Source organism: Leptinotarsa decemlineata, unplaced genomic scaffold (genome assembly GCF_025532065.1).
Source record: "Leptinotarsa decemlineata unplaced genomic scaffold, Ldec_3_MD MMD2_tig00001064_RagTag_RagTag, whole genome shotgun sequence".
NCBI lineage: Eukaryota > Metazoa > Arthropoda > Insecta > Coleoptera > Chrysomelidae > Leptinotarsa > Leptinotarsa decemlineata.
The window spans coordinates 13,164,169-13,189,355 of record NW_027412558.1 but is presented as its reverse complement, the minus strand read 5'-3'; the positions used below and the strand labels follow the sequence as shown (position 1 = coordinate 13,189,355).

General features: G+C 36.1%; 1 protein-coding gene across 8 annotated transcripts in view; it reads right to left on the bottom strand.

The window, feature by feature from the left end:
* LOC111507040 (uncharacterized) overlaps positions 1–25,187 on the bottom strand; it is a 415,477-nt gene that overhangs the window by 1,019 nt on the left and 389,271 nt on the right. For 6 of the 8 annotated variants that reach the window (XM_074175700.1, XM_074175699.1, XM_074175698.1 and 3 more), the window contains 5 exons: positions 20,732–21,428; positions 17,404–17,955; positions 10,032–11,145; positions 8,681–8,823; positions 4,620–4,807 (listed from right to left, as the gene is read on the bottom strand). In XM_074175700.1, coding sequence (XP_074031801.1) covers positions 4,635–4,807; positions 8,681–8,823; positions 10,032–11,145; positions 17,404–17,955; positions 20,732–21,428 — 2,679 coding nt within the window. In that variant the 3' untranslated portion in view covers positions 4,620–4,634. The remainder of the gene's footprint in view (positions 1–4,619; positions 4,808–8,680; positions 8,824–10,031; positions 11,146–17,403; positions 17,956–20,731; positions 21,429–25,187) is intronic. The other 2 variants (XM_074175702.1, XM_074175704.1) reach the window with 2 other exon arrangements.

Here is a 25,187-nt window from a genome sequence, read left to right as displayed (position 1 = left end):
GTCTATAAATCGATAAAGCAACATTGAAGTCCAATAGTTATAGGTGTTGGTCTTGCTGTACTGGCTGGCGCTGTAAGTACGGACGATTTGATAAATTGCTCTACTTTATACAGTAAAGAAGTTCCAAGTGTGTTTTGATGGTGTGTGCCACATATTTGAAGGGTATTTTCTAGTATTTTCAATAGGAAACACTATAGTGCTTCTCTTAGCTTTTCGGATATTTTCCCCTCAATTTTCAATTCAACTTACCTACAGACGACCAGAGTCATTTCAAATTTCAAGCAGTAATACACAAATTTGGATTGTGTATTGAAATGCATCAATAAAACATAATCGAACCTGATCTAACTAAAATTCAATTCACCATTCTCACCATCCTCTGAGATCTGAAAATAAAGACAGCAAGAATGAATCAAGGATCATTTTCTAAAATGACTCCCTTACTACAGAATCACAAAAAAAACATTTTTATTCTTGAAATACAGAGGATTCTGAATGGAAAGCACCACCATTATGAGCTATTTAATTATTTGGGTTTTTATATCTAGGAAAATGTGTATAATAGTGGACTTTTCAAAGCATGAGGTGAATGTTGAAATTTCGTGGGATAAGTTCATTTGATAAGCGATTTTTATTATTTTCAGTTTGTTGGTGAGGGACATAAAAGTTGGGAGTGTTTTGCGTGTCCGGCGATTTTCTGCAATCGAAAAAACTGAATCAAAGAATTTGCATCACTTGGAATTGGAAGCTCAAAAACACTTGAAATGTTGACGGTGGCATACGGTGAATATACTCTGAGTCAGAAAAATGTTTTAAACAAGTGGTATAAGCTTCTCACAGAAAGTCGAGAAGATGTGAATAACGGCGCTCGCCCTGGACGCCCCAGAATATCAACAATCGATGAAAATGTTGAGAAATTGCAGAAATTTGTTACGAAGAATCTTTGAATCAATATTAGAGAAGTTGCCGAGGATATCGGCATGTCGGCTGGCTGACCCTATGCAATTTTTTAATAAATTTTTGTTATAAAGCGTGTGACAGCGAAGTTCGTTCCAAAATTTCTGAATTTTGATAAAAAATGAATGACGATCCAGATTTGCCTACAAGGGTTATACCTCGGTATATGGTCATGACATCGTCCCAATGGAACAGCCCAGGAGAGCCAAGATCAAAAAAAGCATGCCATTTTCCATAAAATGGCACCGCTAATAAGCTGCAATAGGAGTATTTACAATACGGTCGTACGGTCAATAAGGAGAACCATCTTGTTCGCTGCTTCTGAGAAGCAATACGAAGAAAACGTCCGGTATTGTGAAAAAACAATTTTGGTATTTGAATTACGGTAATGCACCTGCTTACTTGTAATTTTTGGGCCAAAAACGCAACACCGTAATTATGCCTCACCATGTATTCACCAGATTTGAAGAAACCCATGAAAGGACGGCGTTTTGCGGTAAAAACCGAATCGCTGAAAGATCTCAAGGACGTACCAAATATCATAAACTACAACTCACGATTTGATCTTCAGAAACTTTATTTGAAAAATATATCACGACATGTTTCATGAAGTAACGACCGAATCAATTAGAAAAAAAAAGTATAGATCAGAACTGCTTCGACGATTGGAAGAAACGCTGGCACAAGTCTATTATATCCGAGGGGGACTACTTTGAAGTGGACAAAATAGAAATTGATAAATAAATAGATATTTTTTGAGAAAAATGAGTATTCACTTTATTTTTTGAACAGAGTAGCATGTTACCGACATTCTCTTTTCGACGTTTATACAGGGTGTTAATTAAGTATGTACCATAAATTCAAAAGACGATTTCTTCAAGTAAATTCAAGACGAAATGTTCATATAAACATGGGTCCGCCAATCCTTCGTTCTCAAGATACAGGGTGTTGAAATAAAAATGAAAAAAAAGTTATTCGTAAATATCTTGAATATCCTTTACCTAATTTTGTTTCAATTTGGCAATGGTCTATAACATTGAGGAGCTAATGTAACCCGAACGTGATTCAATTTATTAAGTCCAGTGGCATCTCGAGCGGGATTTGAAAGAATATTTTTGACTTAAAAATGTACGCCACTGACTTTTGTACAATTTTAATTATTTCTTTGGATTGGGCAATGAGAAATACAACTTTTTTGTCTCTTGAATTTTTTTCGTATCTTGCTTAGTTTTTAAGAAAATAAAGTCGATCTAATTGCATATCCCTGGAATAATATGGGGAATTAAATGTTTCTTTTGGAAATTATTATTTTTACAATTTTTCATTACTAATTATGTAACAATAACAACAAATATTAAATAACATTAACATCTAGACTAACGAATTGCACTAAATTAAGTGTTGGAAATGGTCTCCCTCGGCTTCAACACAACCGTCTAGCCGCCGCATCATTGAATTTCGCACTCTTCTTTAAATACCATAAATAATAATGAAGGGTTGCTTTGGAAAACGATTGCAGCATTTAATAAACAACTTGACAGTTGTTGTCAACTTTATAAGCTTTTGATTTATAGTTGTTATAAAAAGTGTGTTTAGTGGTTATTTTTCGAACCATTTTTGTAAAACATGTTTCAATTTACTAACAGTGAAATGTCAGATATGCATTTTTGTTATGGAATGGCTCACGGAAACTCGAATGCTGCAAGACGCATTCACCATGAAATATTTCCTCAGCGTGTAGTACCTAACAGAAGAAATTTTATACGTCTCCATGCACGACTTTCTGAAACAGGCAGCTTTAAAAGATCGACGGTTGTAATTGGGAGGCCTGCAACGGTACAAACAGTTCAAATTGAAGACGTTGTTTTGAATGAGATTGAAGTAAATCATCATACCAGTACTCGGAAAATAGCTGAAGAACTGAATATTACCCATGTCACAGTGTGGCAGATTTTAAGAGCCTAGCAGCTATATCCCTATCACATGTAACGTGTGCAAGCTCTATTGCCCAGAGATTTGCCTGTAAGACTAGCTTTTTCTAATTGGTTACGCGGTAAAATAAGAAGAAATCCAGGTTTCCTAAGTCGAATATTGTTTACAGATGATGCTTGTTTTTCTCGCAATTCAATTATTAACTTCCACAACAATCACATTTGGGCCGAAAACAATCCATACACCTTGATAGAAAATAATTTTCAAGAACAGTTTTCTTTTAATATTTGGGTTGGAATGGTCGGTGACCATCTCATTGGGCCTCACTTCCTTCCAGCTAGACTCAATGGGGAAGAATACCGAAGGTTTTTAGAATTTGTTTTACCTGGACTTTTAGAAGAAATTCCAGTCATGATGGTGCTCCACCACACTTTAGTGTAGTAGCACGGCAATTTTTGGATGAAAATTACCATAATTGCTGGATTGTGAGAGCAGGACCACACCCATGGCCACCTCGCTCGCCCAAAATGAATCCCTTAGATTATTTTCTCTGGGGACACCTTAAAGCGTTGGTATACAAAACTGCTATTCAAAGTGAAGAGGATTTACGGAATGAAATCATTAATTCATGTGACATAATAAAAAATACGCCAGGTATTTTCAGAAGAGTGCGAAATTTAATGATGCGGCGGCTAGACTGTTGTATTGAAGCCGAAGGAGGCCATTTCCAACACTTAATTTAGTGCAATTCGTTAGTCTAGATGTTAATGTTATTCAATATTTGTTGTTTTTGTTACATAATTAATAATGAAAAATTGTAAAAATAATAATTTCCAAAAGAAACATTTAATTACCAATATTATTTCTTGTGAGGTCCAGGGATATGCAATTAGGTCGACTTTTTTTTTCTTAAAAACTAAGCAAGATACGAAAAAAATTCAAGAGACAAAAAAGTTGTATTTATAATTGCTTAATCCAAAGAAATGATAAAAATTGCACAATAGTCTGTGGCGTACATTTTCAAGTCAATAATATTCGTTCAAATCCCGCTCGAGACGCCACTGGACTTCATAAATTGAATCACGTTCGGGCTAAATTAGTTCCTTAAATACCATTGCCAAATTATAACAAAATTAGGTAAAGGATATTTAAGATATTTACGAATAACTTTTTTTTATTTTTATTTTAACACCCTGTATCTTGAGAACGAAGGATTTTATATGAAAATTACCCTGTATATTATTATCTTACTCAATAATTGACTTCTTCAGAGGTCACATAAACTGTCCTATTGGGTTTATTGGTTCCATGTTCAACATTAATGAAGTTATTCTCAACGGCTGAAGCAATTACTGAGGTATCCGTGAATGTGTTGAAAATAAAAAAAAAAACAGATGAGGCATGCTTTTTTGATAAGTCACTAAATCATAGGGAAGCAGAAATGAATGAAGAAAATGTGGTTAAATAATTAGCTACCAGCAAAATTTTTGTTAGTTCTCAGTCTCACAATCACTGAGAAATACTCTAGATACTTGTAGAACTGCTAATAGATAAATTATTATCAACCGATAATAGAGAGTTTAATCCGTTTCATTAGTTGAGATGGTTCGGTTATTACATAATTCATATTCTTTTGACAAAGACAAATATATAATGAAAGTTCAATCACGAAAGAATCTCTATTGCTCGGTCGATAAATATTCGAAATAGATACTTATTGTGTTGTCTACCTAACACAGTAAATTTCATGAACATAAGCAAGGACAATCTGTGTCTCGCTGCCTCGCATGCATATTTCGACCTGTATTTCTACAAACTGGTACATACGCTGTCGAAATTCGATGTGTTACTGTCTCTCTGTTATGCGTAGTCGGTTTAGTATTTTTTGTTGTTTCCATTCGTGACGAAGGATTTGAAACTGAAACAAAAAAAAATATCACAACTCTGTTTTGATGAAAATTACTCTGGAGGCAATATGTTAGGTGGGCTAAAAAGTTCGTAGGCTAACATACAGATGGCGCTACTAGTATCAAATCCATATGATTTCTTCTTAACCTTCAAAAAACACGTGTACAAATTTCACAGCTGTCGGATTATTAGTTTGTGGGATATAATATTTTGAGTGAAGTAACTTTTATTAGTTTTGGTCGAAAAAAAAACCGTAGAATGGGGTCAAAATGTGCCTGCATAGGTGAAAATATGCCATTGTATCTTTTTACATATATTTGAAATTCGTGGGTCGAAAGTGTGCCAAAAATATATCAGGTTTCGGATATAACTAAAATTATTTTCATACTTCCTTGCACTGTAATGCATTCGCAAACTATGCGGCGTTTAATTATCAGTCATATATTTATTTTTTTTCTGACAATATTTTCGCAACAACATAAAAACATGAAAAAGTGTCACATATCGACACCATTTTACGGTACTGTTGAAGCTAAGGGTTGGCTTGATAAATATTATTCGGACTTTTCACCAGAAATATCAACCGTTAAGAAGTGATTTGTTAAATTTAAACAACTTGAAGTGAGCACCAAGGACGATCTGTCTGTTTTTCCGTTAATCAGCTGTCGCCCCCATACGAACGACAACTCTCAGAAGTTGAGAAACTTGTGCGAGCTAAGGACTAACGAGGTCTTACCTTTTGAAGTGTGATTCCTAACACGATGCACGCAGTTAACGCCGCAAAGAGGCTGTTACCGACGAAAATTCGAGATCAGTCCACAAAATACTTTTGGATATCTTCAAAGTGAAGTTGATCGAGATAGTTGAGGCCCTACCCTAAAGGTATTGAAGGAACGTGTTGGACATAATAGCGTGCATGAATATTAGGGTATGCCAAAGTTCTGTTCAAATTGAACTCTGTTTGAGCTCACAATCGACTAAAAACAACTTATTGATGATTCTGAGCAGTGTTTGAAACTGTTCCACCACAAAAAACCCGAATTTATCGGTCGATTTGTGACAATGGATGAAACGTGGCTTCATCATCTCACACCAAAATCAAAACGATCGTTGGACTGTTCGTGGTGAACCGACTCTAGAGCGTGCAAAGACGCAATAGTCGTCTGACAATGTGATGGTATCTGTATTTTGGAATGCGCATGATATAAATATAATATTCATCGTCTAACCTAAAAAGAGAAAACTATTAACAATGCACAATGTCCCAAATAAATGATAACTATGACAAAATTACATAAACTGCTCTTCTAATTGCTTCTGCATCCACTATATTCTCCAGATCTGGTCCCCAGCGACTTTTTCCTGTTCTCAGACCTCAAGAGAATGCTCGCTGGAAGGAAATTTAGCGCCAATGAAGAAGTAATAGTCGAAACTGAGGCCTATTTTGAGGCTGAAGACAAATTGTACTACGAAAATGGTATCGATAAATTGTATGACCGCTATAATCGTAGTATTGTCCTCGAAGGCAACTTATTGAATAACAAAATCAAATTTCATAATTTTTTTTTATTAGTCTAAGAACTTCTCAGCCCACGTTTTAACTTTTTACGGTGTACGACGAAGGTAATATAATGATGTAATCATCATATTATGAGTGAGGCAATAATTGTAATGGACATGTCAGTTAAGGGTGAAGTGAATATACTCTGAGAAGAGAAGGAGAAACGGATAAAATTGAGATTTACCCTTAATGGTTGCAAGCCATGACGGCTTGCCGCCCTACGGCAAAAATCTTGCAGAATGATGTCATTTTTGAATGATTGCATCCACTCCAGACACATGATTTTGTCTAGATGCTGACTACGTGAAAGTTTGTGTGAAAATAGTACAAATGCTTGTCAATCTCCGTAAAATACCTGTATTTCTGTAACCTCTTGGTGGATATTCTCCTATCCATTTTGAAGCACAGTTATATACTAGCTTCAAATTATGGAAGCACATTCAAGTTTAGATCTAACATAAATATCTGTGTATGAAAAATACCCCTTTGAATTTATATAGGGTCTTCCAACCTGGATTTCTGAACTTTGACAATTGATAACGGCTATCTTCTTGAAACTACATCTGTCAAATTGATGTCATTTATTCAATCTGTTTTGCCAAATCATCATGGATGGGAATAGCATTCAACAACACGTTTAAATAATAAATTTGTTTTATCAAAATGTGTGTTCTGTTCGGGCAACGTACAGCGCTTCGCTCGCTTCACTGTCGCCGTAATCGTCCTACCAAGAGGACTATTCGCAATTTGGTGGATAAATCTGAGTCCACTGGTTCAGTTAACGATCAACCAAAACCCGTACGCCGACGAAACGCAATATTTGTCGAAAACATCACCGCTGTCTGCGGGAGTGTGCAGGAGAATTCGAAGCACTCGATTCCGCGTCGCGAAACTCGGCCTTTCGATGAGCTTCGCGACGCGAAGAACTCGGCCTTTCGCAGACCATAACTTGGCGAATTTTGCGTCCTGACATGAGCCTGCAATCATATAAAATTCAACTGATCCAGGAACTGAAGGTAAAACACTACAGACAAAGAGGTTTGTTTGCTGATGTGACACTGGAGCAGTTGGCAACTGATCATAATTTCCACCGAAAAATCATCTTCAGCGATGAGGCCTATTTCTGGATGAATAGGTACGTGGACAAACAAAGTTTCCAAAAAAGCCACTGTATGGTGTGGATTTTGAGCTGGCGGTATCATCGGTCCATATTTCTTCGAGAACGACGTTGGCCAGGGTATCACTGTCAACGGCGAGCACTGTAGGTCGATGATTACCAACTTTTTTTGGCCTGTATTGGATGATCTTGACACCAACGATATGTGGTTTTAACAGAACGACGCTACGTGCCTTAATGATCATGCCACATTGATATTCTGTCATGGTCATCTCATGTGGAGGTGATGTGAACTGGCCACCGTGATCGTGCGATTTGGCCCCGTTAGACTTTTTCTTGTGGGGTTTTCTTAAGTCACAGGCGTATGCGAATAAGCCACAAACCACTGACATCGTTCGGTCAAATTCAGCCTGATGTATGTGCCAGAGTCATGGAAAATTGGACGTTTCGGATGCGCTCCACGTAGAGAAACCGTAGTGGACATTTGAAAGATGTTATATTCCACACGGTAGCTGGTCGGTTCGACGTGGGTGTTTTGTTCACTCACTCAAATCAACCGCCTTGTTGGTCGCTGGTTCAAGCCCCAGGCTGAACGATCGATTTTCACTTATTATCGTCCAACCCGTGTTAGAAATCACACGTTAAAAGATAAGACCTCGTTAGTTCTTAGCTCGCACAACTTCTGAGAGTTATTGTTCGTAGCTGCATAACGGAAAAACAGATTTTTAATGGCATCAACAGATCTTTGAAACGAATAAAAAATTTCTATGATATCTCACACACACTTTGTTTATTTTTTTAAATTTCAAGATGAGAAGCGCCTAATGAAACACCCTGTATATCATAATGTCTTCGGAATTGTGATATTCATGAAAATTGTACATTTCTCAGAAGAATATGACTAAGTCAAAGGACTAATTTATAGAGATAGTCATCGTCATACACTTAAAAATGTTCAGGTTATGAGTAAACATCAGGATGTTATGCTGAATTGTTCTATAAGAATGACCATAAAAAAAAATAATAACGGATACAACACCACTGATGTATCAGAGAAGGTGGTCAAACATGTAGAATGGAGACCGAATAATTTTTTACTGAATTATTATTTTACTATTACTTTTTCACGACAATATTGGATATTTTACAGTTGTTGACTTCCAAAAATGTTGTCATTTATCACAAGAAGTTACCCTTCGTCTTACCTTTAGTTGTTTCTCTTTTCACGGGAGTTTTTTTTCGCACATCTTCACATCGGTGTCTCGTTTTGTCCCTGGTTTTTTCTGAAGTACTTCTAATTGTTGAAACAGCCGTTTTGTGGCGAATTTCAGGTAGGCTCCCCAAGATCCTATGAAAAGATAATACAAAATTCTCTTTAGTGTTGCAGTTTCAAATTTGAACCAGAGAACCCTTCAATCTTAAGGAAATAAATGTAAATACTACATCACACTCAAACGACACGAATGAAAGTGAATGAAATATAAGAGAAAACTTTCCTCTTCATCAGATGAAATTGAGGAAAATAACGGCATTCCTGATTAAAACTAAAACGTTCGAATCAAAAAATAATCGAATGTATAATTCACATTAATGAATGGTGATAAATGGAATTAATGCCTTCAGTTAGTTATCTTCGCATTCATATTTTTAATTATTTTCTATAATTATTTTCCAATGCAAATTTATAATTTTATAACGGAACCGCGGATGACGTAGTGTAATATCTACTTTCTCTATAAGATGTAAACTTTTTTCATGGCAATAAACGTATATAGGATGATAGATGATGATGATGATCCTAAATGTAATAAAAAGACACAGATACCAAAACATGCGTTTATCCTAAAAACTAACCGACGCAGGTAAGAAAATAATTAATTGGTTTTTGGTGAAGTCATCGGACTCGTGTTCAACACCCCCATGTTGAATCTTCCAGCAAATTTCATTAGCTTACAGCGGAATAATTCAGAAAAAAATTAATGTTCATGTTTGAGGAAACACGAGTTTCATGTATGTTGGAGGATTGAGCCTATTACTCGAAGAACTTGTCATTTCAATTTGAAATCAAAAAATGAATATTTCAATATAATCATTGACTACGAATGAAAATATTTAGATAAATTCAAATAATTGAAGTTAACATGAATTTACTAACAAGTTCAATAATAATAGAACTTCAATAGCATATCATATCATATGAAATTACAAAACAAGTGAACTAATATGATCATTACAATTGATGATAACGTAACATCAACAGTTTCCTTTGAATACACTCAATTTCATCTGGATGATCATTAAATATTGGGGAAAAATATTATTTTGTTCAATTTTTGCTTCAACAAAGATATTGAGAATGTTACGAATTGATGTTATATCTTTTAAAAAATGAAGGATGTGGTAGTTCCACTCCTTTAGAATTTTTTGAGAACAGAAGTATCTATTCTATACTACTGAACGATGGATTCAACTCGGTTTTGAATCCCTCAATCCATTATATCAACACATTTTACCCTTGGACTCATTTTTTATATAGAATAGAAGCGAATAACTTACCTTTCTTCTCCTTTTACCGCCACATCTTCCCTTCTCCTGCTGATGCTACTACTGGGCGACTTCTTCATTTCCACACCGTTGGTCATCGTCAGCTGCGTAACCTTGGTTTTTTTAATCAACCTCGGCTTCCTCACCGACAGTTCCACATTCGTCGGTAGGTCCTCAGAAGAAGAACCGTGGGAATGGAGAAGAGCTTCTCTACTGCTAGCTCTCTGCAGTCTTCTAGCCTTGGTATTTGCCGCTTTTGTGTGGTTTTGTTCTGTTTTTTCCACCCTTCTTCTTTGTCTCTCAGTCGTAGTTTTAGTTTGATCGTTAGTAGCTTTTTTACGGTTCAGACTTTCAACAGAAGAAGTAGATGAAGTGGGCTTGAGTTTGGTTTTGGTGTTGAGTGGCTTGGTTTTGGCCGTGGTTTTTTCTTGTTTCCAAGATTTTGTTTCACTGATTGTTTCCAGCTGCTTCTTTCTCAACTGCCCTTCTTCGTCACTGTTGAGCCTATTCTGGACATCATCATCTGAATATTCATTTACTGCTTGTAGAATCTGATCGGCAGCTTTGGTTAGTTCGTCTAAAATACTGCTGTCAAATTCCTTGTTGTATTTGCTTTTAATGTTTTCATAAACGTGTTCACTCGCCGATTTTTCTGGAGGCTGCAGCCTAGATTTCGATTGATTTACCATGCTACGGGTAGGCGAGTCTTTATAATGTTCGATTAAGTCTGGTTTTTCGGATAATTTGTTTTCTTTGCGTATCACAGCCTGCGAGATTTTCTTCACCGGTTTCGGAGAAATATTGACACCAAAGTAGGTCATTTCGGACTTCTTCGGTTGTCTCAGTACGATGCTATCACTGGAATGCTTAGTTTGTAACTTCTTATCAACGGTAGTTTTGAAGTCTTTGATCGGAGATATTCTACCATTTATCAGAGGATCTACGATTTTATTTCTATTAACTATGGATGGACTAGAAAGTTGGGTAGTTTGCAGGTCTGCCCTATTCACTGAAACTGGTTTTCTCACAGCCACAGGAGAGGAATCATGCCTCAGATTCGTGGGGTATTTTGAGGGTTGAAGAGAATTTTCTTGAGGTTTAAGACTATTTCTCTGTACTGCATGTACTGTAAAAATGAAAAATTATTGAGATTTCAATAAAAAGGTGAATATTTTATGCAATCCATTTTGCTATAAAAATGGAAAATTTTCAATTGTAATGGGAACAATGATAAACATAAAAAATCAACAGGATACCTTAGAAACTATATCTTTAAAAAGAAGATAGAGAAGCAAGGCAAGTTTGATCCGCTGCCAACTTTTGATTCATTATCCTCGCAGTACTTGAGATTATGCATTAAAAACTACTCAGGGGGAAGCTGGTGGACGATAAGGGGTTTGAAGTTTTCTTGAAACAAAGTTGGCCAGTTCAGACGGTATGATTGCAAAAATATTTAATAATTATTGAACAATATTTGCAACAGCTTTTATACAGGATGTATGATGAGTGCGGTTATTCCCGTTCATACTTTGTGCATATTTCATAAAAAGATAAGTTCCAACTTGATTAGTTTTTTGAAAATGGAATGTCCTAACAGAAAGGAGCCCTAAAGAAAAATTCAGATTTATATTATTTTTTCTCAGGGGGTAGTAAAAATGTGACCTGTCATGTTATGGTTAAACTCGTTGTAGAACTTTTTTTGTAAGCAAAAGTAAGTTGAACCCAACAAAATATTCTGTTGCAAGTCAAAACAGCACTAAATAGTGGTTATGACGAATGTTCTATTTTGGGCCCAGGTATCTCCATATAACTGCTGTTAACCTAGTTTCTTGAGGTTAGGAATCACACGTTAAAAGGTAAGACCTCGTTAGTCCTTACCTCGCACAAGTTTCTCAACTTCTGAGAGTTGTCCTTCGTATGGGGGCGACAGCTGATTAACGGAAAAACAGATTTTAAACTGATTTTTTATTTATATACCCTAACTTGCTTCGCTTTTTGAGAAATAGGATATCATGAGTCAATTCGTCGATTATGGTGAAACTTTTGTGACTTCTTTCAGCTAATTTTTATTACAGCCATTCTAGTGAGGAGTTTGGGAGCATCTGAGTAAAAGAAAGTTGAGCTCAACAGCACTTAACATTGTTAGTTCACGAATGCTGTTTTCTGGTTTCTTGAGGTTAATTTGCATTGTGTTTAATATTCCAATATGAATAAATGATAAAATGATTCCCTACATGCTTCTCAGCATATTTCATTTCAAATTGGTACATGTTGAGGATATTTAACTGGCTTTCAGACTTTTGTTTCATAGCTCATGAGAATACAAGTAATAAATCTCAGTTTTTTTACCAGGAAAACACCACGTACGTATGATATGATTATACAGGCCGTTTTTTTATCATGTGGTAACATTGCTATATTCTAAACCGTAACAGATACGAAGACGATTAAATGGGAAAAAAAATAACTGTCATCGGTCGAATAAAATTTACGGGGACTCTCGCCCTTCTCGAGTCATACGGGAAAAACAAAAACTGTTGTTTTTCGTTTTTTTTTTTCGAATGGAATTGTTATTTCGAAGAATATCAAAAAATGGAAAGTGAAAATGTTATTGTATTCGATGTATACTATGACGATGTAATGATAAATATTAGATAAAACGTTTCGTGTCAACATGGCCACCATCAACTTTTTTTTTAAATACGGACCTGTCTTTTTTATTACAGATATTGATAAATCAATGAATTCACAATCCAAGGGTGTATCACATTTGATATTTTTATAACGTTTCATTTGAAATAACTACCGTCATCAGTGACAACTATTTTAAATTACGTTCCTGTCGTTACTCGTTTTGTAAATTGTTTCGATTTCTTCAAAATATAATTCAGACAACCCAATAAATTCGACAGGTACCCTAACACAATGAAAATTCGTACTTTATCGTTTTGGAAATTTTTGTATTACCGTAATCCTTCTTTCAAATCTTATTTCTCCCTAATCAATTATAATTCGTAATATTTTTATAATTCTCAATCCTGGAAGTAACGAAAATATCAGTTTTTGGTCAAAATTCAATTGTTGTATAATTTGGTATGATCAAATACCATCTCAATTTATTTACCATCTTAAACGCATAGACTTTGCTTGGTCAGACATTTATGATCATGTCAAAGATGTATTCAAATGATGACTATGGTGCATTTGACAGAAAGAAAACAAGAAAATGTGTGGTTTCTGGAAGTGTGAAAAATCAAATAAATGTTATGGGTGAGCAAATATTATCCATGAAAACATCTTTTTTTTTTATTAAGGATTGGCCAGTTACAAAAATTATGCTAATTGAGATTTTTCTTTACCAGAAATTGCCCACGAAATGGGGATTTCTGTAAAATCCACCAGAACAATTTTGAAAAAGAACAAATATAAATGCTACAGGAGACGCAAAATTCATCACCCCAATGAAAGTGGTTAAGACGTAGAGAAATAGGGAAGTTGGAAACATTTGTAAAAAAATAATATGGACGGACGAATCAAAATTCACCAACAATGGTTGCTTCAACAGAGAAATCCATTATAGGTGGAATAATACAAATGAACATTTACATAGGGAAACCAATTTCCAAGAAAGGTTCGGAATAAATGTTTGGTTGGAAATTGTGGAAACAGACATCCTTGGCCCTTTCTTTTACGATGATCATTTAAATAGTAAAATGTATCTTCATTTTCTATTCAATGAATTCGATGGCTAATTAGATGAATTGAAAAAATGGATTGGAAACAATGGACCAATTAACTGGCCAGCTCGATCCCCGAACGGGGATACATAAAGGATAAAGATTTTTAACCCCAAGTACAGATATCGACCATCTCAAACAAAAAATAAGAGATGCATGTATTAGTATTACACCTATTATGCTAGAAAATTGCCACAGAAATTGTCCGGACCGACAACTTATGTGCATTCAACAAAGAGATCGTCAATTCGAGCATTTAATGTAGATTGCTATGTAGCTTTGATTTTCCTTATTGGTTTCATGTTTTACAAAAGTTCATGATAAAATAAATTGTGTTTCTGTTTGATTGTTGTCCCTGATGATGGTGGTTATTTCAAATGAAACGCTATAAAAATATCAAATGTGGTATACCCCTGGATTGTGAATTTATCGCTTTATCAATATTTGTAATAGAACAGACAGGTCCGTATTTAAAAAAAGTTGATGGTGGCCATGTTGATACGAAACGTTTTATCGAATATTTATTATTACATCGTCATAGTACACTTCGAAAATATAATAACATTTTCCTGTTCCATTTTTTTTATATTCTACAAAATAACAATTCTATTCGAAAAAAACCAAAAACAGCATTTTTGGTTTTTTCCGTATAACTCGAGAAGGGCGAGAGTCCCCGTAAATTTCATACAACCATTGTAATGTTCCCGATGACAGTTACCTTTTTCCCCATTTAATCGTCTTCGTATCTGTTACGGTTCAGAATATAGCAATGTTACCACATGAAGAAACGGCCTGTATGTAAGTTTTGATGTCTGTCTCTGTCTTCTTTTTAAAGATATATGGTGTTTTTGTTGCTCCATATCTCAATACACATTTATTCCATTAATGCTGTTAATTTTTTTCAAAAGCGCTCCCAAAACAGCACGAAAATTTAACAAGGCATTTCGCAATGTGGTAGAACGCACTATTCGACTTTGGATTGCGAAATTTCGTTCTTGATATTTCATTCTCGAAGATAAGCCAGTAATCCTGGACGAGGACTTGAGACTGGAGACTGACCCCTCACAAACGATAAGTGGGATGGCGGAACGATTGGGCGTCAACTCCCATGCATTTTTTGATGGTTTGAAACGTATTGGAAAGGTCAGCAAGCTCGAAAAGTGGGTGCCTCACGATTTGAACGATCGACAGAAATTGTCACGTTTCGAGGTTTGTTCTTCTTTGCTTTTGCGCATCCAAGACGATGAAAAGTGGATCCGCTACGAGAACAGGAGACGTTCAGGACAGTGGTTGGACACTGATGCGCCACCTCCCAAAGATGAAAACCCACTAAAAACCGGGCCAAAACATAGGTAGGTAGGTCTAAAGTGGGTGGGTTTATTCGACCCTCTACCGCAACCCACAAGGGTTTATTGTGGCTCACACCTATTCACACTCGGTCTTTCAGGTCAGATGGTGAGAGTACGGGTCTGCCGAACTCAAAGAACCTGATTCGGTCTCCAATACAAAGTATATGCTCTGCTGTTTCATCATTTTCCAGACAGAGGCGACACACAGTGTCTCTGCATATGATGATTCAAATGACAGTGACCTGTAAAAAGGCCTGTTAGACATCGTAGTTCATCCCTACTGTAGTCCAACAACTATTTGGAATCAAGCTTCGAAGGGTGAATAAACGCCTTGGTGTGAGCCAATCCTGGAAGTTTCTGCCAGAAGTCCATGAATATTCTTGCCATCCAGGTGTTCAGTGTTTGTTTGGCAAAGCCCAAAGCGATGCCAATGACAGGTTCTGATCCAATGAAGCCGCTTGCAGCATCCTCCTTTGCAAGAGAGTCAGCAGCTTCATCGCCTTCCTGGCCAGTATGGCCAGGAATCCAGACTAGAGACAATCTGTTGAGTCTTTCTATCGAAGAGAATCGTTTTTGGCAGTTTTCTACCAATTTAGACGTTGCTCGGTGGGAGCCAAGAGATTCCAACGCCGCTTGACTGTCCGAGAATATTTTTATTGACTTGTGAGTGAGGTTGGATTTATCCAATCTCTCTGCACACAATTCAATAGTGTAAATTTCCGCTTAAAATACAGCCGCATAAGTTCCTAGGCAGGTAGATAACTCTATCCTGGGTCTGCGACTGAAAACACCTGCACCATAACCGGAAGGTGTTTTTGATCCATCTGTGAACCAACAACTATCTGCTCTAATATTTCCTTCTCCCGGAGAATCCAGTCCTCTCTACTCGGGAATAGAAACTTTATAAGGCAGTTCGTAGTTGACAGTTGGAGGCATAAAGTCAGAGGTCATTTCCAGAATGCTGTGACTTCCAATGCCAACCAACAATCTGTTGCACTCTGCATTGATTTGATTTGTGCAATTGGCAATGTGCACAAGTCTGTATGCAGTCCATCTAGCCTCTTTTTCCAGAAAAATGTGGAGAGGAGGTAGATCTAGAAGGATGTTCATGGTCGCTGACGGTGTGGTACTGATGACACCACTGATAGCCAGACAAGCCTGTTTCTGTAAGTCAGAAAGCTTCGCTTGGGCCGTTTTCTGTAAAGCCTTCGGCCACCAAGTAATTGCACCATAAGTAATTATTGGTCTGACAATCATCACATAAATCCAATTGATTTGTTTGGGACCTAAACCCCAAGTTTTACCACAAATCATTCGACATGTCCATAGAGACAGTCTGGCTTTGTGTAAAACTTTTTCCAAGTGAGCGTTCCAGGCGAGTCTTTTATCAAGGACAATGCCAAAATATCTCACCTCCGTTCCAAATGAAATGACCACACCATTGAGGGAAAGTGACGTTGGTTCGTCCAATTTTCTTTTGGTGAAGGGGATTAACACAGTTTTGCTGGGGTTGACAGACATCTGCTCCCTCAGGCGCCAACTGTGAACGTCCAACGCGCTTTGGAGGATATTACAAGCCAAAACATAACTGTCCTATTGTGAGGAAATCTACGAAATGTACCAGAAATTGCGTCTACAGCAGCCAGCACTGGTCAACAGAAGAGGTCCGAATTGAGTGTCGAAGTTCTCACTTCGACACTCGGAGAGTATCGTTCGGTGAGGCACCTCTTATTTATTTCCACAGATTCCAACTTCTGTCGTGATTGTTTCAACACTGTATACGACATACTCCTTGTAGAAGTACAGGGACAGAAGTTGAACCTGCTGGAGCCTCTGGAAATAAATGAGGGGAATCTTTCGGGTTCCCGGCTGAACGACCAACAGGAGGTTGACCACTCACCAATGTTAAATATCCTTTTATATTACCAAAAAGTTTATTCATATTCAAAAATTCACCTATTGTCCAAGAACTGAAAGTGAAATTAGTTCACAAATTCTACCTGGTATCGCTTTCACTACTAACCAATTAACTAAAGTACCAAACTGGGATACAATTCTTATTTATATATAACAATTGTAGACCATTTTGTGATGTTGTTTTCCACCGAGGAAGATACAGTGTTAGCGAAACGCGTCCAGAAATGAAAATAATTGTGAGAATTGCGTAATTATTATTACGAATAACATCTTCCATTGCTTGACAACTTAATGATGTTTCTTACATCTTCAGTCTTACTAGAATATACACTAACAAATAGATGATGTACGAATAGAGAAAAATGAAAACGTGATGAGTACCTTTTCCCGCTTTTGCACCTGATTTGAGATCATATCTAGCTGTTGCTTCCTTAACGCTACTTCTTCCGAAATGATCGCTCATGTTTTTGTACGCTCTCATCTTGCTCCAACTACCAGACACCTCACTACTAGTGTCAGTTTCTATCCTGTTACCCTCATTCTGTGAAACCTTCGACATCAGCTGTTGCACTTCTTTGTCCGCATCACTATCACTCTGTATATCTTCGTACAGTTTCTTCAACGCCTCCAATTGGTGAGGAATTTCGTTTTTCTTCTTTTCGGCAGTCTTTTCGCTCTTATCTTTGATGGTGTTTAGTATTAGAGAGGTAGACTTGAAACTGTGGCTATGAGATCCTTGATATTTGGCATACGTAAAACAACTATCGTTCTTGATTGGGGGGGATGGGGAGAGATCAATCGTGATTTTGGTGGTGGTCGTTGTGTTGTTAATGTCCTGAGTGGTCGTCATTTTGGAGCACACGGTATGGTTTAGGGCCGAATCTTCGCGCCCTATTCGAACTACTAAGCCTTTGTTGAGCAGTTGTTTGGAGTCTGGAATGGTGTTTTCGAAAATGAGTGAGCTGTACAGGTCGAATATAATTTTTGACGAATTTTTCGATGTTAAATTACATTTCAGATAATTGATGATACTTATGATGCACTGTTTGGAACTTTTGGTGTAGTAATGAATATTACTGGAGTTTTTTCCCAACATCAAATCGTTATTTTCAACACCTCGACACGTGTTTCGATCACCAAGTGATCATCTTCAAAGAGGAAGATAAAAACAGTCAGTTTTTATCTTCGTCTGACTCTGACTGTTTGACGTCTGACGATTTGGTGTTGGGAAAAAACTCCAATAATATTCATAATTGATGATATTCAAATTTACACGAAAAAATACAGTGAATCTCAAAAAGTTGCCTACAACTGCAAATTATTTATCTTTTGTCAGAAAATCGGGTTATTTTCTTTTGAAAGTTTTATATAATCTGAAATACCAAAAACAGTTCCCTGGAGCTTTTTCTCCAATTGAGTTTTGTTATTCATGTAAATTCGTCTATTTTGATGAGGGGCAAATATTTTTTTGAAAGCAAGTCATAATTTTTTTCCTCCCTGGTTCGAAAAGGAATTATTAGAAAACAAAAATGAGTCACTTCAAGAGAATAACTCTCAACGGTTTTTTCATTCTGTGACAAAGTAATTGCAGTCATTTTTCAAAATGACGTATATAATAATAATAATTTGTTAATTAAAATATACAATAAATATAAATTCATATAAAATTAAGAGTATTTTAATTAAAGATGGATAAGTACCAACAAAAGATGAAACCTGGAAAGTGGGCAGTAGAGGAATATATTTAAAATTTGTTGGTTACAGTCAGATATGCCTTTATAATTGGATTTTTGTAGAAAACAACGATTCTCGTAAAATTTTGCAAAGTAACCACCCATAAAGGATTTCTCCTGAGCATGGGATGGTAAATTTTACATTTTAAACAAAATTTCGTTTTTTATTTAATATAGTCAAATTTATAGAAAATATTACATAATGGAACATAACTTACTAGAAAAATTATTTTGTTTACTATTTTATACTTTGTATAATTTCACAATAATTTTTCTTTGAAAAAAATTTTGAAAGAATTAAGGTTTCAGAGTCTTTGAAATTGTTTTATAGGTACTTGAAAATATATTTTGCCTATCAAATAAAATGGAAATGAAAAAAAAATAGCTAAATTCATCCTTAATTCATTTTTTTGACTTTACTGTTGCTTGAACTGAACAAAGTGAGAACAGTCAGTGATGAAACTTGGGGGTCAGATAGACTACGACCCCGTCGTCGAGCCTTGTAACTGTCAATGGTTCTTGAAAATGCCTTCAAAGCAGCCATGATTCACCGATGAATCATCAAGATGAATGAACCTCTGAAGAAGCCAGCTGCTCGTGCTGGTGAAACGTTGGGATGCAGTTCCAAACTATGACGGCATCCAAACCCTTAACCAATTTATATATAGAAGATTTGATTTTGCAGTATTTTTAGAAAATCCCAAATTTTCTGGATTGATGATATACTGAAATTAATTAATTCATCTGCCCTGCTGAATATTTTTTGAATTTGATAAAATTACCATTTCCTTTGTGTAACATTTACTGAACATGTTCTACTCAATTTGTCAAAGATATGTCCAACAAACATTATACTATACAGTATTCATGCAGAATTTATACTAGATACATTTGTAAGAGAAGAAGGTAAATCTACAGCAGGTTAAACTACACAATATCCAAAATCCACTACTTGAAGAACTCTCGTCATGCACAAAAGAGGCAAAAGGTACTTTTATTTCATCACACCTGTTTCATAAATCTATATATTCGGTAAACGAATCAAGAATATAACTACAGTTACATATTTCAACATCAACAATATTGACAAAGACTTACACATATGTACATATGTACAGAGAAACGACCGGATTACCATCTTTAGCGAAACTTTGAAAGAAGGCCTCTAGGGAGGCGGTTCTAAGGAGTGCGGAACATTATTTTTAACTATCCCCAACAAAAATATAAAAATTGTTAATAATCATCATACAATAACGGCAGAGCAATAAAATAGGGCTGTCAAACTATCATATACTCGTGATGTAATTGCATTTATCTTTTTTTTGATAATTAAAATAGGATGTGGAGCAAAAATTTAAGTAGTCCTATTTATTTAAAGTAGACAATATTCATAAATATCAAAATTTTTCTTTTTTACGGTTTCAGAACTTCTCTGGCATTAGCCCAGGCAAAATACTAAATTGTACTATCGAAGTCAGAAGTTCTTATAATTTCATTTTTTAATGTAAAGAGCGACAGCATTGAGCTTTGTTTGATGCAGGTTTCAACAGATGGAATTGTGAGGTCTTGTGGTATTTCTTTCGATTATTTTCTTCAAACTGATAAAATGATGAAAACACTTGAAGACTAGGTCAGCAAAATATAGTTTAACAGCGATACAGTGTCGCATGACAATGACAATTCGCCTGAGCTTTTAAAAATCAAAAAACGAATTGAATTGTAGAAAAAATAGGTTAAGAAGAAACTACATTACTATATTATAATTCCAAAATAGTGGGTACTAAATTCTAATCTCTTGCAGAGACGTATGGAAAGTATACTAAACACACGAGGAAAAGTGATGATAAAATATATAATATTTCTAAGAATTTAGTGCCTACTATTATGAAATTGTACTATAATTTTACTAAGGCTGACTACGGGGAAGGAGAGAAGAATGCGCATTCGGTCAACTTTGACAAGCTAGAAAGACTCACCTGTTCCCAAACTATCTGTTCTGGGCCAAGTAGTGTGTCTGTCCAGGTCGTAACTGTCACTCTCTACCACCCTCGCCTCTCCCTCCTCGAAATTGATCTTGGTGGAATATCCTTTGGTTTCAACCGTTTGGCCATCTTCAACTGGTTTGTTCGCGTCAGCAACCATCGACCAAGAGGATTTTCTATTGTCCGTGTTAAGATCGTCGTATCTGTTATCGTTATCACTAGCGTAATCGCTTTTTCGAATCGGACGTAAACTCTTCAAAAGCTTCTGGAATTCCGGTTCGGACCCATTACTGCCCGTCTCCTGAGGCGGTCTGTCAAAATAATTATAGTTGTGCACAGTTACTGTTGACTTCCATATGGGGGTCTCCGGTTTATCCACGTGCCTGAGTCGCACCCCCCATTTGTTGTCTTCGTCAGAGTTCGAGTCGTTAAAGGGAACCGTCTCCCCAAGATGGTAAGGCCTGGGCTTGATGGGCTTGTTCTTCAGGATTCCTTTGATTTCGTTTTCTGTTAGTTCTTTCTTATCGTCTTCGGTTATCTCACTGTTAACGGTGTTCGTTGTGTTGACAGTCACTAATCCAAAAGTTAATGGGGCGACTGGTTGAGAGTTTTCTTCGTTGGTGATCGGATCAGGCTCGTCCGAAATACTGAACATTGTTTTTTCGTAGGAGGTATCACCGAAGTGAAGAACCTGAAATAGAATCAGTAAAAAATCTAGCAATTCATATGACTTATTTCTGGAAATGTCTGTCGGGAAACATAATTAAATTATCTTAGAAGAGATGTTTAGTTATAGTGTGGTTTTTACTCTGTTTTGAGTCCCGAAGAAGAATTTAGTTGAATTTGAAACGTTGGCAAGGAACACGATTATTTTTCTAAGATAATTATTTGATTCTCTTACCCAACAAACCTTCCTAAAAACTAAAATAACATCTGGGCTAAGAAAAAAACGCGTTTTTTTAAATTGGATTTATTTGTCAACGTAATTTTCATCTTCAAGAACCATACAATTATTCTAGCGCCGCTCTAACATTTCAATACCACTTTTGTAGAACGATTTATCTTTTGCTCCAAAATAGGCCTCAGTTTCAGCAATAACCTCTTCATCCGAGCGAAATTTCTTACGGGTTAGTATTTTTTTTTTTGAGGTCTATGAACAGTCAGTAGTCACTGGGAACCAAATCTGACGGGAGCAATTTGAAACCCATATCATGCAATTTTACCATCGTTTTAATTGATTTGTGATACTGTGCATTGTCTTGATGAAGCAGCACTTCTTTTAATTCACACATGGGGTCGTTTTCCCGCAATTCCAGCCTTCAAACGCTCCAATAACGCTGTATAATATTCACTGTTGATAGTATTTGCCTTTTCAAGATATTCAATGAAGATTACACTACACACAATCCTCGATAGGAAGACTTAACAGATTGTCTCTGGTCTGGATTCCTGGCCATAGTGGCCTGGAAGGCAATAAGGCTGCTGACTTCCTTGCAAAGGAGGGTGCTGCAAGCAGCTTCATCTGTCATTGGCTTTGCCAAACAAAGATTCAACACCTGGATGGCAATAAGATTTATGGACATTTGGCAGAATCTTCCAGGATTGGCTCACTCCAAGGCGTTTATTCACCCTTCGAAGCTTGATACCAAACAGTTGTTGGACTACAGTAGGGATGATCTACGATGTCTAACAGGCCTTCTTACAGGTCACCGCAATTATCATTGCAGTTCGCGGTGGACGGTCGAATAGACCCACTCACTTTGGACCTAACCTAACCTAGCACCACGCACATCCCGAAATACCGAGGTCATAACCTTTCCAGCTGATTGTTATGCTTTCGGGCGCTTTGGACGAGGTTCATGAGTTGCTCTCCACTTAGAAGACGAACGTTTTGATTCCGGAATGAAGTGATGGATCCATATTTCATCCATTGTCACGTCGACAAAAAAAATCCGAGGATACACTACAAAAACACACTTTTGTCTATTTTCCACTATATTTCTTTATTGTTGACCGGTTTCGGCTATTATACCATTTTCAAAACTAACTGATTACAACATCTGTACGAACATCTTCAAAATTCGAAACATAAAATAGATAAAGATAATTTAAAGATCCTACATACATGCGAAAAAGGGAAAAATGATGAATCTGTTGGAATCTATGGAAATAAACAGGTCAAAGAAAGATCCCAATTCTATTGTCCTCAACGAACAACTTGAATTAAACAATAGTCCTCTCCTGAACCTATAGTCCAGATCCCAAAACCTACATTATATTGAAAGCTTTGTTATGTTCATGGATTTTACAGGTATATGAAACGCAGGTACCGGATATCAGGTATATCAGATATATCAGGTATATCAAATCATTTATGCTAGAATAATATAGGTATAAATTACTCGGATTTAAATGTAATCAGTTAGTTTTGAAAATGGTATAATAGCCGAAACCGGTCAACAATAAAGAAATATAGTGGAAAATAGACAAAAGTGTGTTTTTGTAGTGTATCCTCAGTGAACATGAATTTCCACAAAATAAACAAGTCGTCAATCGAAGAAGTATGTTTGAACATGGCCAAACTCTGCTCAAACTCATCAAGTTGTTCTTGTTTTTGATCAACAGTGAGCTCGCGCGGCACTCACTTTGTTGAACAGAGCTTTCTCATAGACGAATGCTCATGCAATATAAAGCCAACACGTTCTTTTGTTATCTGTACAATGCCAGCTAACTCACGCAACTTCACTTTTTGATCATTTAAAATGATTTTGTGTATTTTTTTGTGTTTTCACCAACTCCTAGGTGTTGTTTTTGCTACGCTTCGCGGTATTTTTTCTCATCAAGAAGCAGTGTACACTTAAAACACGAAATTGTTATTGATCCATTGTTTTGAAAATAACAAAAGTAGTGTCACTCTTGGTACAATAACTGGCAAACTTATCAGTGGAACATCATGAAATTTCAACAGCTTCTTTTTGAAGGTTAGTACTAACTGAAAAAGCGGTGAATGTAATAAGAGTAGCGCCATCTATGTATTAGGCTCGAGACTTTTCAGTCCATGTAGTAGAACGATGTTTGTTCAATTAAGTTTACTCTCTATTTAACAGACTTGCTTTCACTAGAACTTTTTTGTTATATATAAATATATAATGAATAATTTCATCAATTACTCCGATCAGCATTGATCAAATTAAAGTGATCACCAGAACGGAAATATACTCTTGTAACACAAGTAATTCCAATATTTCGATAAATTTATTATCATCTTCAAGGAAAAGTGTTAGTGAGGATGGCCATGTCGAAAAGAATGTTACATTTGAACAATTGAAACATGTCAATACAATAAAACAAGAAAAGAGGTTGACTCCTCACTAGATATAAAAAAGATTATTGAATTAAAATTTACTAAAAATCGTTATTTGTTTCAAAATTATGGATTACCGGTAAAAGCCATGTGGTTGAATATATATATATATATATTTTGATTGATGCAACTAGTTTTCCTCTATTTTCTGTATTTTAATATTAACACTTGTTCACAAAAAGGATGTGAAGCTTTAATAACTTCTAATTATTATATGTGAGCACTTTCAATAGCAGGCTGAGCTACCATCTTCATGGCTCTACTGAAACTGAACGTTTTATATTCTTGTTTGTTCTTTTGTACGGTTAGAACGCATCAGTGCAGGGATTAGTCCTCTCCTTTCATTCGGATGTCTCTTTAAACCCAAGTGCAGGCAAATTTAAAGAAGCATCCGGATGTCAAATGTCAAATATGATATTTCGAAATCTCACTGCAACTCAACTGAGCCCATTTTGACTAACATGTGAAAAAATTTTTGAAGTACTGATACTCGTAATGTTCAAAACTGTGTAATGCACTGAAGCATGAACAAAGAGCTGACGTTGACCTCAATCAATTTTTATTTTATTATAACATGCATATATTCAATTGCACTGATCTCCCTTAGTAACACGAACCATTGTTGTTCAAGTTTATTCAAGGACAAAACACAAGCACTACAGAAAAATCTTTGAAGCGCTTTGAGAGCGGTGCCTGTATGAAAGTAGCGATCGCTGGAGATTGAATTCATTTGGAAAAACGTTAATGAATACATACATGTATAAGTTTGAAAATGTCCTCTAGGACGAAACTGCAGTAACGTTAGTTACAAATAAAAGTGGTGAAAAACATAGAAGGTTTCAATTCTCTTTTCTTTATTATGATTTCCTACCACGTAGAAACATAAATTTATGGAAAAATGTTCTCAGGAAATTCATTCCATATAAACGCATTTCTTCAAATTGAAGAGTTCTTGAACAGTGAAGTTCGAGGTGTACTGAATTGAACGTCAAAACGATGAGCAGCCATAGTCCGTTGCGTATTTCTGATATGTATCTCTCTTGGTGGAATCAAATGTGCCAAGTCACTTAACAACTTTCGTGAAAG